At 37.2% G+C, this 15,595-nt stretch overlaps 1 protein-coding gene across 1 annotated transcript in view; it reads left to right on the forward strand.

Moving 5' to 3' along the window:
- Positions 1 to 15,595, forward strand: part of cdkl1 (cyclin dependent kinase like 1 (CDC2 related kinase)) — a 38,060-nt gene that overhangs the window by 21,602 nt on the left and 863 nt on the right. Inside the window, exons 4-8 of the mRNA XM_060828457.1 lie at positions 1,177 to 1,267; positions 2,959 to 3,159; positions 5,908 to 5,990; positions 6,438 to 6,494; positions 12,592 to 12,741. Coding sequence (XP_060684440.1) covers positions 1,177 to 1,267; positions 2,959 to 3,159; positions 5,908 to 5,990; positions 6,438 to 6,494; positions 12,592 to 12,741 — 582 coding nt within the window. The remainder of the gene's footprint in view (positions 1 to 1,176; positions 1,268 to 2,958; positions 3,160 to 5,907; positions 5,991 to 6,437; positions 6,495 to 12,591; positions 12,742 to 15,595) is intronic.

The raw sequence follows: 15,595 nt of genomic DNA on the forward strand, positions 1-15,595 counted from the left end.
AAAGCATAGCTTGAATATAAGTGACTTTAAATGGAAGATACATATTTAAATGGAAGGTATATATTTAGGTCATTATATGGCTAAGGTATACATTACAGGGTAAATTCGTACCCTCTGTTTTTCTCAGCTGAAAAAATACATTTTACTCAATAAAGTGAACTGGTAAAACGACCTGTAGTTTACCATATTGTAAGATAAATATATGGAATCTTTTAGGGAAATATTTTTATGTAATATTACCAGATTTGAAATTTTACTAGCTTGCAATCAAGTTTTGCAAATGGCTGCAATTCTAGGTCCTTTTGGATTGATTTTCAACTTTCCCAATTAATCAAATGGTAAAACATTACAAGTAGTAGGAAATAAATAGTAATATGTTAAAATAACAAATTTCTGAGAGGCTGTAGGGATATAATTAAAAATGGGTTGAATCTGCATTGTTATTGGAATTCTCCCATTTGTGGGCGGCACGGTGGCACAGTGGTTAGCACTGCTGCCTCACAGCGCCTGAGACCCGGGTTCAATTCCCGACTCAGGCGACTGACTGTGTGGAGTTTGCACGTTCTCCCCGTGTCTGCATGGGTTTCCTCCGGGTGCTCCGGTTTCCTCCCACAATCCAAAGATGTGCGGGTCAGGTGAATTGGCCGTGCTAAATTGCCCGTAGTGTTAGGTAAGGGGTAAATGTAGGGGCATGGGTGTGTTGTGCTTCGGCGGGTCGGTGTGGACTTGTTGGGCCGAAGGGCCTGTTTCCACACTGTAAGTAATCTAATCTAATCTAATCTAAAAGTTTTCAGTAGTCTTTTTCCAGATGTCTTTTATTATATCAGGATTACAATTTATAAGATAAATAAGAACTAAATTTCTAGCCAAGCATATTTTTGTTATTCTTGCAACTGTTTAGCATTTTTGAACTTTGATATTTTAAAAACTGCTGCATCTTCGGTTTAAAGTTTAAAAAGAGTACTGATATTGAGCAATGAAAGATTAAAACTACTTTGAAAGGTAAATGTTTCAATTGAGCATTTGCTAGGTTAATAATGGATAGTTATATCGCGGTGTTTTAAGCATTACTCAAATGCCTTTGGCCAGTTTCAGATATTGAATATATACATTTGTGTAGTAATGGCCTTTATTTTGATGAATTAATTTATTAATTTTTATTTTATATCTTTGCAGTGTATACATAGGGATGTAAAACCAGAAAATATCTTAATTACAAAACATCACATCATTAAACTTTGTGATTTTGGTTTTGCCAGGATATTAAGTAAGTGAATATCCTATATTTTCAACAGATATCTAATGGTTAGTATTACCAATGATAAGATTTATGGCAATTCTGTAGCAATCCTTGAGTGGCATTACCATGCTGATAACTAAAAGAAAGTAACTGTTTCAATAGATTGTATGCATAAATTGAAGATAACAATTGAGTTGTTATATATCATAACAATTTAGGAGTTCATTATAATACAAGCAAAAATTTGCAATTATCACCAACATCTTTTAGAATAAAATGAAATTCTCAACTCTCTTCTAATCTTTCTATTACTTTATTTTAAATCTTGTAAGGAGGTGCCGGAAGACTGGAGATTGGCTAACGTGGTGCCACTGTTTAAGAAGGGCGGTAAGGACAAGCCAGGGAACTATAGACCAGTGAGCCTGAGGTGGTAGGCTAGTTGTTGGAGGGAATCCTGAGGGACAGGATGTACATGTATTTGGAAAGGCAAAGACTGATTAGGGATAGTCAACATGGCTTTGTGCATGGGAAATCATGTCTCACAAACTTGATTGAGTTTTTTGAAGAAGTAACAAAGAGGATTGATGAGGGCAGTGCAGTAGATGTGATCTATATGGCCTTCAGTACGGCGTTCGACAAGGTTCCCCATGGGAGACTGGTTAACAAGGTTAGATCTCATGGAATACAGGGAGAACTAGTCATTTGGATACAGAATGGCTCAAAGGTAGAAGACAGAGGGTGGTGATGGACGGTTGTTTTTCAGACTGGAGGCCTATGACCAGTGGAGTCCCACAAGTGCTGGGTCCTCTACTTTTTGTCATTTACATAAATGATTTGGATGTGAGCATAAGAGGTACAGTTAATAAGTTTGCAGATGACACCAAAATTTGAGGTGTAGTGGACAGTGAAGGGGGTTACCTCAGATTACAACAGGATCTTGACAAGATGGGCCAATGGGCTGAGAAGTGTCAGATGGAGTTTAATTCAGATAAATGCAAGGTGCTGCATTTTGAAAAAGCAAATCTTAGCAGGACTTATATACTTAATGGTAAGGTCCTAGGGAGTGTTGCTGAACAAAGAGACCTTGGAGTGCAGGTTCATAGCTCCTTGAAAGTGGAGTCGCAGGTAGATAGGATAGTCATATGGTGACAAAACGTCTGAAAACAAACCTTCCAGCTCAGCGAGCAAACCTACATACAGATCATTGGTTTTGTTAAAATAGTATATCCTCCCATTAAACAAAATCAAAACTTGTTGGAAAAACGCATGTGTGGCAGTATCTGTGGGAGCAAGCAGCATTAACATTTTGGGTCCAGTGACCCTTTTTCAGAACAAAGTGAGTTAGGGCGGCACGGTGGCTCAGTGGTTAGCACTACTGCCTCACAGCACCAGGGACCTGGGTTTGATTCCAGCCTCGGGCGACTGTCTTTGTGGAGTTTTCACATTCTCCCCGTGTCTGCAGGGAATATAGGGTTAGGATAGGATGAGGGGTGAGTGTTGGTGGGATGGTCTTTTGTGGGTTGGTGTGGACCTGATGGGCTGAATGGTCTGTTTCCACACTGTTAGGATTCTATAATTGAATTTTTCCAGCAATTTCAGATTTTGCTTGATTTCCTGCATCCGCGGTTCTGTGTGTTTTTTTGTAATCTTCCTATTAAAGTAAGCTTTGGCTGCCCGAGGTCATTCAGCATTTTCTAGTTTCACATTTTATTTTGTAGCTGGTCCAGAAGATTACTACACAGATTACGTAGCAACTCGTTGGTATCGCGCCCCAGAGCTGTTGGTTGGGGATACACAATATGGCCCTCCAGTGGATGTTTGGGCAATCGGCTGCCTTTTTGCAGAATTGTTATTTGGAGCCCCCTTGTGGCCAGGAAAATCAGATGTTGATCAGCTTTATCTGATTAGAAAAACACTAGGTGGGTACCATATTGGAAATATTAGAAATTGCACTCCTTTCATTTAAGTCCAAATGAATTTCTAAAGGAATCAAATAATCATTAGTAAATTTACAAAAAAGCTAATTTGCATTTTAGGAGTATAGGATTCTTTTACATTTAGGTGTTGCCAACTACTCCATTGGTTGCATTCTCATCTCTAAGTCAGAAGGCTGTGGGTTCTGTTCCACTCCAGAGAGTTGATATGAGAATCAAGAGCTGACACTCCAATGCAGTATTAAGGAAGTGCCACACGATTGGAGGTGCTTTCCTGCTGTCTCAATTAGATCCTGACACTATTTTGAAGAAAAGCAAGAGTCCTGCAAGGTTTCTTTGCAAATGTTTCTACCTCAATCAACATTACTAACAATTACTATGCAATTAGTATCACACTTTGTTTGTGGGAGTTTGCTGTTTATAAATTTGCTGCGACATTACAACCTAACCATATTTCAAAATGACTAATTGGCTGTAGAGTACTTTGGGACATCCTGTCATCATGGAAGATGCAATTTTACTGTAAGGCTTTTCATTAAATAATTTGGAAAAGATTTAAATAACTTATGATGACAAACAAATGTATTTAAATTTACAGCATACCTAACATATGAAATTAATCCCAAGCATTTCATAGCAGCATAGAGAACAAAAATTGACAGTCAAAGGAGTGACTAGAAGCAATATCTAATAGCTTTGATGGGCTGTTTTTATAGAGAGTTTTAAAAGGATAGAGATCACAAGGTAAAGGAGTACTTCGAAAACATGGGCATAGTTAACTGAAGGCATGGTCTTCTCAGGATGGCGGCCACTGACTAGTGGGACCAGCCAGAAGTGTCAGTGGTGGGACCACAACTTCTCACTTTATACATTAATGGTCTGGATGAAGGAACTGAGGGCATTTTGGCTAAGTTTGTAGATGATATAAAGCTAGGTGGACCATAAGGTAGTATTGGGGAGATAGCAAGGCTGCAGAAAGATATAGACAAGTTAGGAGAATGGGCAAAGAAATGTCAGATAAAATACTGCTGCCTCACAGCGCCAAAACCCGGATTCAATTCCCGCCTCAGGCGACTGACTGTGTGGAGTTTGCACGTTCTCCCTGTGTCTGCGTGGGTTTCCTCTGGGTACTCCGGTTTCCTCCCACAGTCCAAAAAGATGTGCAGGTCAGGTAAATTGGCCATGCTAAATTGCCCGTACTGTTAGGTTAGGGGTATGGGTGGGTTGCGCTTCAGTGGGTCAGTGTGGACTTGTTGGGCCGAAGGGCCTGTTTCCACACTGTGTAAGTAATCTAATCTAATCTAATATAGTGTGGGAAAGAGCTCATGTACTTTGGTCAGAAGGACACAATCATGGATTATTTTTTAAATGAGGAGAAAATTCAGAAATCTGAAGTACAAAGGGACTTGGGAGTCCTAGTCCAGATTTCTTTTAAGGTAAACTTGCAGGTTGAGTCAGTAGTTAGTTAGGCAACTACAATGAGGTTATTCACTTCAAGGGGACTAGAATATAAGAGCAGAGATATACTTCTGAGGTTTTATAAGGCTCTGGTCAGACTATATTTAGAGTATTGTGAGCAATTTTGGGCCCCTTACCTCAAGAAGGATGTACTGGCCTTGGAGCGGGTCCAGAGGAGGTTCACAAGAATGATCCCCGGAATGAAAGGTATAACGTATGAGGAACACTTAAGGACTCTGGAACTATAATCGATGGAGTTTAGAAGGAGGAGGGGGAATTTGATATAAACTTAGAGTATTGAATTGTCTGGACAAAGTGGATGTTGGGAAGATGTTTCCATTGGCAGGAGAGACAAGGACCTGAGGGCACTTCCTCAGAGTAAAGGGAAAACCCTTTGGAACAGAGATAAGAAAAAAACCTCTTTAGCCAGAGGGTGTGCAAGAATTGTGGAACAGGCAATATCTTCACAATGGAATATCTGTGTTGGAGAATCAGAGTTGATATTTTTTAATATAATAATTAAATCAAAGTTGTTATGTCAATAAGATTGATAAATTATGTTCATCCAGTGAGGCCTTCTGACACATTGATTTCTAAAACACAATGTAGCTATATCCTCAATTTTATTACTGATGTCAACAATTTGTCTATTTCATTCTAAGTAGCTTCCAACCTCTGTATTTGCAAATGCAAGTGTCTATTTAAACTTATTATTATATAATTACATATTCCACTGTGAGGGAAATGTATAATACAAATATAACTACAGGATGCAACACTTGTAAAATGGGAACTCAGCTCTGTCATTTGAAGACTATAATTGCTTTTCATTCCTTGTGTTTAATGCCACAGGTGATTGAGTATATTTACTGGTGGAGCTGACTTGGCACTGCACATATTTGCCATCAGATGCACTTCTTTTACTATCAGGAACATTAAACATAAACATATTATTCTGTTGCCAAAGTGAATTATTTTAAGGCTACATGGTGTAATTGCTCTGCAGTTTGAGTGGCATACTTGGATTAAATACAGGTCAAATTGGTTTCCTTTGTCTTTGAATTTAATGGTTAAATACGCACAGACTAAAAGTCCATTCAGAGTTAATTGTGGAGATTAGATTGTTTGCCAGTTTCACATTGTATCCTAGAAGCACAAAATGTTTTATGATTATTTGTATTGTTCAGTGTGACTTTGTGCACTCAATGACACATTGTAATCTTAATATACCCATTAAGGGTTCAGTAACAACTATTGTATCTTGATTTCATACAGGGGATTTGATTCCTCGGCATCAACAAGTCTTCAGTTCAAACCAGTTCTTCAGTGGAGTCAGCATACCAGTGCCTGATATGGTGGTAATGGCATTATGTTATTCTAGGAAAGCAGAATTTGGATTTGTAACAATACAAATGGATTGTTCATAGTTTGAACATTGTGATCTGAATTTTTGATTTTCTGGCCCTCTCTTTTGTGTAAATGGGCCTTTGACTCTGCCTAAACTTTCAACATTAGGAATGCATTAGATACAAATGGCAGGCTTTCCTGCCTACTGGGATTTCTGCTTAAAACAAACCAGAGCTTGGGTTTGGAATATTGTAGGTGCCTGCCACAGCCATCAGAGGAAACCTAAGGAAAAACAGCTATTTTATGCAGAAACTTTACATTTGCAATTGGGACCCCGATTATGACTACTATTCCCTATTTCTTACATTTGTTTTGTAGCAAAGTGCAACATTTGAAAATCTAATTTTTCTACACTGTTTGAATAGTGTCAGTGTAACTGGAACTTATTTTCTCTCCAGGAACCTTTAGAAATGAAGTTTTCAAATATTTCACAACATGCTCTTGGATTAATGAAGGTGAGTTCTGTTTGTGTTGCACATTAATTAGCCAAGTAGGTGAGTATATTGTTATACATTTAGCAGTAAAAAATACCTTTACACCCTCTAAGACAATGTACATTATTGAATAAAAAGTTAGGGGTAAAAATCATCTGAATGATAAAAGACGTTATATAAGGGATATAAATTGGCTGCATGGCTATTTGCATTGATAAATGATGTGATAAAGTCTTTAAAAAGACTTTGATGAGGCAAATAAAATAAATCATTTCCACCTGGGGGTATTTATATTAGCGGCCAGGAATGACAGTTGCCATCCAAGTTAAGATGGTGAGTGGCTTGAAGTGAAACTTGCAGCAATTATGTCATACTGGACTGTGACTAGTGAGGTATCATTCTGACTGCAGTTGTTCACAAAATTTGTCAATTATTTGGATATGGGGACCTAGAATGTTGAAAGAGGTAGCTATGGAGATAATGAATTCCTTGGTGAAATTCTGTAGATTCTGGAATAGTTTCTGTATGTTGGAAAGTAGTGTATGTCACCCCAATATTTAAGAAGAAAGAAAGAAAATCAGGAACTACTTACTTGTTAGCCTTATCATTATTAGGAAAAGTGCGAGAAATGATTATACAACTTAGACTCCCTACAGTATGGAGACAGGCCCTTTAGCCCAACAAGTCCACATTGACCCACTGAAGAGTAACCCACCCCTCCACATTTACCCCTAACTAATGCACCTAACACTATGGGCAATTTAACATGGCCAATTCACCTGACCTGCACATCTTTGGATTGTGGGAAGAAACCGGACCACCCGGAGGAAACGCACACAGAAACAGGGAGAATGTACAAACTCCATACAGACAGTCACCCGAGGCTGGAATTGAACCTGGGTGAGGCAGTGAGCCACCCCTTATCAAAAAGGATATGATAAATGAACATTTGGATGATAATTTATTCAGGCATGATTTTGTGAACGGAACATCGTGTGTGAAAACCTACTGGTTATTTTTAAATGATGTTATGAAATGATAGAAGCGGGTTGGTGGAAAAATGTATGCTTGACTTTTCAGAAGACTTTTGGTAAAGTCCCAGACATAGGGTGATTAGCAAAAGTAAAGCATGTGGCTTAAGAGATAATGTACTGGCATGGATTAAGGATTGACAGTAAGCAGAGTATAAATAAATGGGTCACTCATGCATTGGCATTTGTGATAAGCGAGATATCACGCTGATCAGCACTTAAACATCACCTGTTCACAATATCTGTGAATTATTTGCATGTACGGCGCTAATGTAATATTTCCAAGTTCGAAGCAAGGTGAAAATGCATGCTGCGACAAAGATGGAAATGACTTCACAAGGATTTGGAAAGACTTATTGACTGAGGGGAGAAAAACACCAGATGAAGATTAATGTGGAAAAATGTGAGGTTATCCACTCTGATAGGCAGAATAGACATGCAGTGCATTTTTGAAATGACAAGAGGTGAGAAAATGTAGATGTACAAAGAGACCCAGGAGTTGTTGTCAACTAGTCACTGAAAGCTAATGTAGATGCAGTAAGCAATTATGAATGCTAATGTCATATTATTGTAAGACAATTTGAGTAGAGTTTTTTTTATTATTATTATTCTGCATCTAAAGGACCATACACAGTTTTCGTCTGCCTACCTTAGGAAGGATATTATTGTCATTGAGGGAGTGCAACAAACGTTCACCAGACTTGTTCCCAGGATGGCGGGATTGATCTGAGAATAGATTGGGCAAACTGGGCATGTTTTCTCCAGAGTTTCGAAGAATGATCTCATTGAAATCAACAAAATACTTAAACAATAGGCAGTAGACATACAGATTACTTGTTGCTTTGTTGGGGAAGACTGGAAATAAAGGAGAACCCATTAGAACCGTGACAAGGATAACTTGTTTTTACTTTAAGGTTGTGAATCTTTGGAATTCTCTGCTCCAGCTGGCTGCAGAAACATAGTCTTTGAGTAGTTTAAAATAGAGGTTGACAGATTTCTAAGAGGAATACGGGGCTATTATGGGGAGAAATACATTAAAGTAGATGATTAGACATGGTCACAGTGAATGACTAAGCAGGATCAATGGGGTGAATGGTCTACTCCCAGCTCCTATGTCAATGCATTAGATATGAGGTGCCTATGATCTTGGCAAGCTATTCTCTTAATTCATCAGTGCAGACCAATAATCTGGTTCCGAAATCCACGGTTCTTATAGATCTATGGACCATTTTTATGAATATATGCTTTTTTAGTCAAAACATAACGAAAGATGTAGGAGCTCCAGCATTCAGTATTATGACTGATCTGGTCTTGGCTATAGCTCACCTTTGCTTTGTTCTCCCTAATATTTTTTCTCCTATAATTCAAGAACCTGTCTGTTACAGGCTTGAATATATGCAATGACTGAAGTATTCAAAGTTAGATAATTGCAAAGATTAACAGTACTTAAGAAATTTCTTTTCATCTGCATTCTGAAACTACATTGCCTTGTTACAAAACCACATCTCAAAGAAAAATATTGCCTCTATCATATATTTCAACAAGATTATCTTTCATTGTTCTAAACTCCATCACAAACAAGCCAACATACTCAACGTTTCCACATAACCCTTAATCCCAGGAACTGACCTGGTAAATCTTCTGTGAACTGCAGGCATGTCACTCCTTATATTAAAACATTATACAGTATTCATAGTTGCAGTCTCATCAAAACCATGCGCACAGTTGCAAGACTTCCTTACATTTATACCCCATCCCCATTGCAATAAATGTCAACATTTCTATTTCCCTCCCTAATTACTTGCTTTTAACATTTTGTCTGTTACATACAAGGCCACCCAGATGCCTCTGCCACAACATTCTATAAATCCCTGCATTAAATTATTTGCTCTTCTATTTCAAAGTGGATAAGCTCTCATTTTCCCACATGAAATACCATCTGCCAACTTTTAGCTAAATCACTTAAGCCACCTGTATTCTTTTGCATACTCCTTGATTGTTATCACAACCCGTTTTCCCATCTTTGCCTCATCAACAAATTTAACTCTAGTACAGATCCCTTCATCCAAGTCATGAATATAAATTGTAAATAGATGCGGACCAAGCACTGATGCCTGCGGCACTTGAGTTAAGTTGCCAACTTGAAAATGATCTATTTATCCTGATGCCTTCCTGGTGTAAGCTGATCTATCCATACTTACTTCATCCCAAAATCATGATCTCATCTTGTAATGTAACTTTTGAGATGGTGCCTTAATTAATTACTTTCGGAAATCCAAATACACTATCTTCTGGTTTCTCTTTATCCTCTTTGTTGGTAGAGGTGCTCAGCTCTAGGTGCAGGCCTAGTTTCCTGCTTTGTCTCTTTTTTTTTGAATAGGGATATTACATGTACTCAAAATCCAAGTTCTGCAGACCTTGTAAATTTGAAATAAAAATAAAAAATGTAGGAAATATTACTAAATCTAGCAGCATCTGAAGAGTTTTGTCAGAAAGACTTCTTTAATGATGATTGACTGTTAAATGCCAGGCTTTGTTTAAAATTCAAACCAGGCAGGTTGACTCTGGTCAGAGGAGAAATGAACGGTGGCACAGTGGTTAGCACTGCTGCCTCACAGCGCCAGGGACCTGGGTTCAATTCCCGCCTCAGGCGACTGACTGTGTGGAGTTTGCACGTTCTCCCCGTGTCTGCGTGGGTTTCCTCCGGGTGCTCCGGTTTCCTCCCACAGTCCAAAGATGTGCGGGTCAGGTGAATTGGCCATGCTAAATTGCCCGTAGTGTTAGGTAAGGGGTATATGTAGGGGTATGGGTGGGTTGTCGCTTCGGCGGGTCGGTGTGGACTTGTTGGGCCGAAGGGCCTGTTTCCACACTGTAAGTAATCTAATCTAATTAAGGTCACTGACTGAATTGGTAAATGGCCAATATTTATTTTGCTGAATTGAAACAAGCATAGTGTTTGTGCATGTCATTTCTATCTCTGCATACTCTAATATTCAGTAAATGCTGACCAACTACAGAATCACATATAATATTGGATATTGTTGCAACTTTTGCAAATACAACTTGATTAGGTACAGTCAGAATCTTGATTGTTGCTGACAGCTGAATGTTATTTTAATGCAATCTGCCAATCTTTGGAACATATGGCCCTCATATACACTCATAAAATATTATTCATCTGATGGGCAGAAGGTATTAAAGGAAGGTTCCAATCTGAAATGGTAACTCTGCTTTACTTGCATTATATCTGCAGTTTTTCAATTCACTTCCAAAATTGAGAAATTTAGGAATACTACAATTAATTCACATTCTTTTTAAATCCAAGAATGGTAGTCATCAACTCACAGATTCTCAGCCTAAGTCCCATTTGTTTAGCTTGTACACTTATTTTTGTGATTATGATGGTTTGACATTCCTCTCCCTTTCTTTTCTACTATTATTTAGATCCTCTATCATTTCCTGGTTTCACGTTAATTCTTCAATTTTATCCTGTTTACATCAGCTGCTCCCTTTTTTTTATAAAAATATGAATGCTTCTGCAAGAATATAGGTTTACTCATAATACAGAAGATAGGGATTTAATATTCCTTTGCTAGTTTCCAGAATTTTTCCAAACTTCCTGGCCTACTCTGAAACATTTTATTTTGTTTTCTTTCATTGTGATACCATTATTAACCTTGGGTAACTGCAGTTTATCAGTCAGTCTTTTCTTTCTGATGCTATGTAAAAGTATAAAATTTCTTCACAAATGTCTGCCATGGCTTTTTCTACCAGCTTACTTGAGTGAACTCTACCTTCACTGCTTTGCAATTGCCTTTAAGCTTGAGACATTAATTCCAAATTTGTGAGAGGATTTGTAGCTCGGGTGTTCGTTGTTGTGGTTCTGTTTGCCGAGCTGGGAATTTGTGTTGCAGACGTTTCGTCCCATCTAGGTGACATCAAATACCAGAGGAAACATCACAGAAGCGCTTCTCAGGAGGTTACCAAGCACTGAGGATGTCACCTAGACAGGGGACGAAACGTCAGCAACACAAATTCTCAGCTCGGCGAACGGAATCACAGCATTGAGACATTAATTTCAGTTCGTTTCTCACTCAAAAACAGCATGTGAAATCCCACATTAATAAATCACTCTTCCCCAGTGGATCTCTGCCAAGAGATCATTAATCACTTATTACTATTTATCGTATCTAAAATAGCCAGTAGTCTGGTTGTTTCCAGTGTATCCAGTTAAGCCAGACACCATTTGGTATATAAACTGATGGTTTTCAGTTCAGATACAAAGTTTATGCCAATTCCATTCTTACTGCACTCTAATTAAAAAATACTTTTTTCCCATAATAAAAGAAAAAAGTTCACAAGACATCCATGGTCAGAAAGAACAATTTTCAACTAATTCCAGACTCTGGCAATTCAGTTTCTTTTAACTCCCTGAAAAACTTATGACATTGAATCAAACCATAATTGCTCAGTCAGGTGTCAGGAGTAACTTTGAATGCAATTACTGTACAATACTAAAATTAATTTGAACACTTTAATAATTATGAATTTTCCACCAATTATTACTTTAACAATAGAGTAGCTGACAAAATATATATTTTATACATGTAAACAGTGCACTTCACCTTTTTCTTCCAAGCAGTGAGGCTATATTGTCAATGACTGGCCTAATTACAGAAAGTTTAATTCAAGGAGAAATATTTAGCTCCACAGCATTGTATGATCAGTCTTTGAATATATCCTCAGCTGGATGAAATAAGTGGGTAACCATTTGCCCAAGTCCCACAGTTTTAACTGTGCCTTCTAAGATGCTCAATTAAATCCTAAATTTACTTATTTTTTATAGTATGACAGCTGGAGAACAATTTGTTTGTGTTAGTGATATTGGAATGAAATTTCTTTAAGAAAAATTTTTTTTCTTTAACCTACAAAATTTCAAAGAAATTTCTTTAACCTACAAAAAAAAAATCAATATATGAAGACAGTATTTTAACTCCTGAAATGAAGTGGACATGGGGAAGAAACAGATGGGCATGTGTTGATTATCTGTATGCAGAACCAATATTCATTCTAATTTATACACATAGGGGTGTTTACATATGGATCCAGCTGCTCGTCTAAACTGTGAACAGTTGTTGGATCATCCGTACTTTGACAGTCTCAGAAAAGAACTGGAAATGAGCAAGCAAAAAGCTCTGAAAAGGCGTGTGAAACCACCACGTAGAAATGCTCCAGCAGTAAGTAGATATGTAGTAAAATGAATTGAGGAAATAAAGTTGTTTTAAGTAACACTGCCATTCAGAAACCAAAGTGATTGTTATTTCGGCAACACGGACAATCATTTTATCTTGTAATTAACTGTGCACGTGCCCTTTTAACTTGATAATTGCTAATGTTTGTCAATCAACCTCTTATTCAGAAAATGAGCAAGTGTAACATTTCTTTGTCTAATTGTCAGATTGTGAAAAATCTCTCGCACTGTGACAAAAAGTACCAAGAAATTATTAATATCGGTTTTAAAAGTAAAAGTGAATGAAGCTTCAGTTTATCATCTCATAGTATTCAAATAATATAATTGATGCAGTTGAGGAAAAGCTAGTAATGTTTTAACAAATAATTGGCCAGATTTAATAGAAACTGTGCATCTCATAGCATACCGTATTAATTAGACTTGATGGTAATATCAACAGGACAACTCAGGCCACAGCAAACAATGAGACTTAAGGATTGAGAATTAGAGAAGAATGCTACAAAGGTTGAAGAATTTATTGTAATGATGGGTATAAGAAAGGAGTGGGGGAAGAACAAAATTGGATCAAACAAAAAATCATAAGGAAAAGTTACAATTCACAATCTGAAAATTAGACAAAGAAATGTTACACTTGCTCATTTTCTGAATAAGAGGTTGATAGACAAACATTAGCAATTATCAAGTATTATCAGTGCATTTGCACAGTTAATTACAAGACATAAATATTCTGTATTTTAGGTAATTGGTGCATTTACACATCAATTACCTGTTAGACCATGCCATAGAAAGTTAAGAATGATGTACCATTGTTTTGCTCCTCGTATGGGCTTTCCAAATTGACCAAAATCGTGTGACGGATTGCAGTTCAGTGTATTTTCACACTGCCAGACAACATATGTATAACTAAACATACATTATTCAGACATCATTAGTTTGACAAAATCTGTCCCAATACACTCAAATGCAGGAGGTAATTGATCCTTTTGATTCAGACTCCAAATCTATTAGTTTTTCTAATATCTTGGTTTATATATAAGATTGTGTTTAAGGTTTCATTGTCATGTTTTAGGATGTTTGGATCATGTTTCCACAAAAGATCTGGGAGAGACAGTTGCTTCTAAATATCAGGTTTTTAAAGCAATTTTAAAAATGTGAAAATAATTTAACTTCCTATAGGTAATGATCAATTTGTTACACACTCAATCATTAGTATAGACATATCACACACAGTGTATGTGATATTTAATGTGAGATGGTTGATTCTCAACACACTCTCTGCAGTGTTCTAGCAACCATTCATGTCTGAAAGCAAAATATTTCAAAGGTATGGTAATTTTAGATCCTGAATTATTTTTATTTCTTAAACTGTCCTTATCCCTTCTAACAACTTTATTTAAAAACGCAGAGCCAGAATGTAAGAACTATCTGCAATAGAGAAAATTATTAGAAACTATTATTCCTTAAAAAATTGAGTCATAGGTAGACAGGATAGCAAAGAAGATGTTTAGTATGCTTTCCTTTATTGGTCAGGGCATTGAGTATAGGAGTTGAAAGATCATGTTATGACTGTACAGGACATTGGTTAGGCCACTGTTGGAATATTGCGTGCAATTCTGGTCTCCCTCCTATAGGAAGGATGTTGTGAAACTCAAAAGATTTACAAGATGTTGCCAGGATTGGAGGGTTTGATCTATGTAGGCTGGGGCCATTTTCCCTGTAGCTTCAGTGGCTGAGGGATGTCCTTATAGAAGTTTATAAAATCATGAGGAACATGGATAAGGTCTTTTCCCTGGGATGGGGGAGTCTAGAATTAGAGGGCATAAGTTTAGGGTGAGAGGGGAAAAATTTAAAAGGGACTTAAGCAGCAACTTTTTTGCGCAAAGTGTAAGTGTATGGAATGAGCTGCTAGAGGCAATGGTTGAGGCTAGTACAATTACAACTTTTAAAAGGCATCTGGAAAGGTACATGAACAGGAAGGGTTTAGAGTGATATGGGCCAACTGCTGGCAAATAGGACTAGATTAATTTAGAATATCTGGTCAGCATGATTGAGTTGGACCACAGGGTGCGTTTCCGTGCAATACATCTCTATGATTCTATTATTAAAGAAAGTGATGAGAGGGCACTTAAAGTTCAAAATAATCAGGCAGAGTCAACAGGATTTGAGAAAAGGACGTTATATTCAACCAATCAATTTGAGTTCTCAGAAGGACATCCATTATAGATAGATGTTCACTGTTTAGATTTCCAGAAGGCATTTGATAAGATACCATATCAAGGCTTATTACTGAGAAAAAAAGCACATCATTAGCGTAAATTAAGATTGCCTAGTTAACAGGAAATCAAGTGTTTGCATAAATGGATAATTTTTGTGTGGAAAGAAATAACCAGTTATGTACTGCTTTGATCAGTGCTGTTACAATGCATATAAATGACTTGCATAAAGGAATTGAAGATATAGTTGCTCAACCTATTTATAAAGGCAAAAGTAGGCAAGCAATATGCAAAGCAGCTATGAGAAGGCCACAGAGGGATATTAATAGATGAAATGAGTAGTTAAAGATCTAACAAATGCAGTATATATGTGGAAATTATCCATTTTGACAGGAAGAATAAAAAATTTAAGTAGCAAGAGACTGCAAAGCTATGGAGTGCAGAGAATTCTGCGTGTCCTGCTTTATAATTCACCAGAGATTAGTTATTGTTATTGTTGATTGTAGAGGGATTAGACCCAAAAGTAGGGATGTTATGCTTTAGTTATATAGATCATTGGTGAGACTCCATCTGAAGTACTGTGGTACAATATTGGTGTCCTCTTTTAAGGAAGGATACAAGTGTGTT

The sequence above is a fragment of the Hemiscyllium ocellatum genome, chromosome 8 (genome assembly GCF_020745735.1).
Source record: "Hemiscyllium ocellatum isolate sHemOce1 chromosome 8, sHemOce1.pat.X.cur, whole genome shotgun sequence".
In the NCBI taxonomy this organism is placed as follows: Eukaryota; Metazoa; Chordata; class Chondrichthyes; order Orectolobiformes; family Hemiscylliidae; genus Hemiscyllium; species Hemiscyllium ocellatum.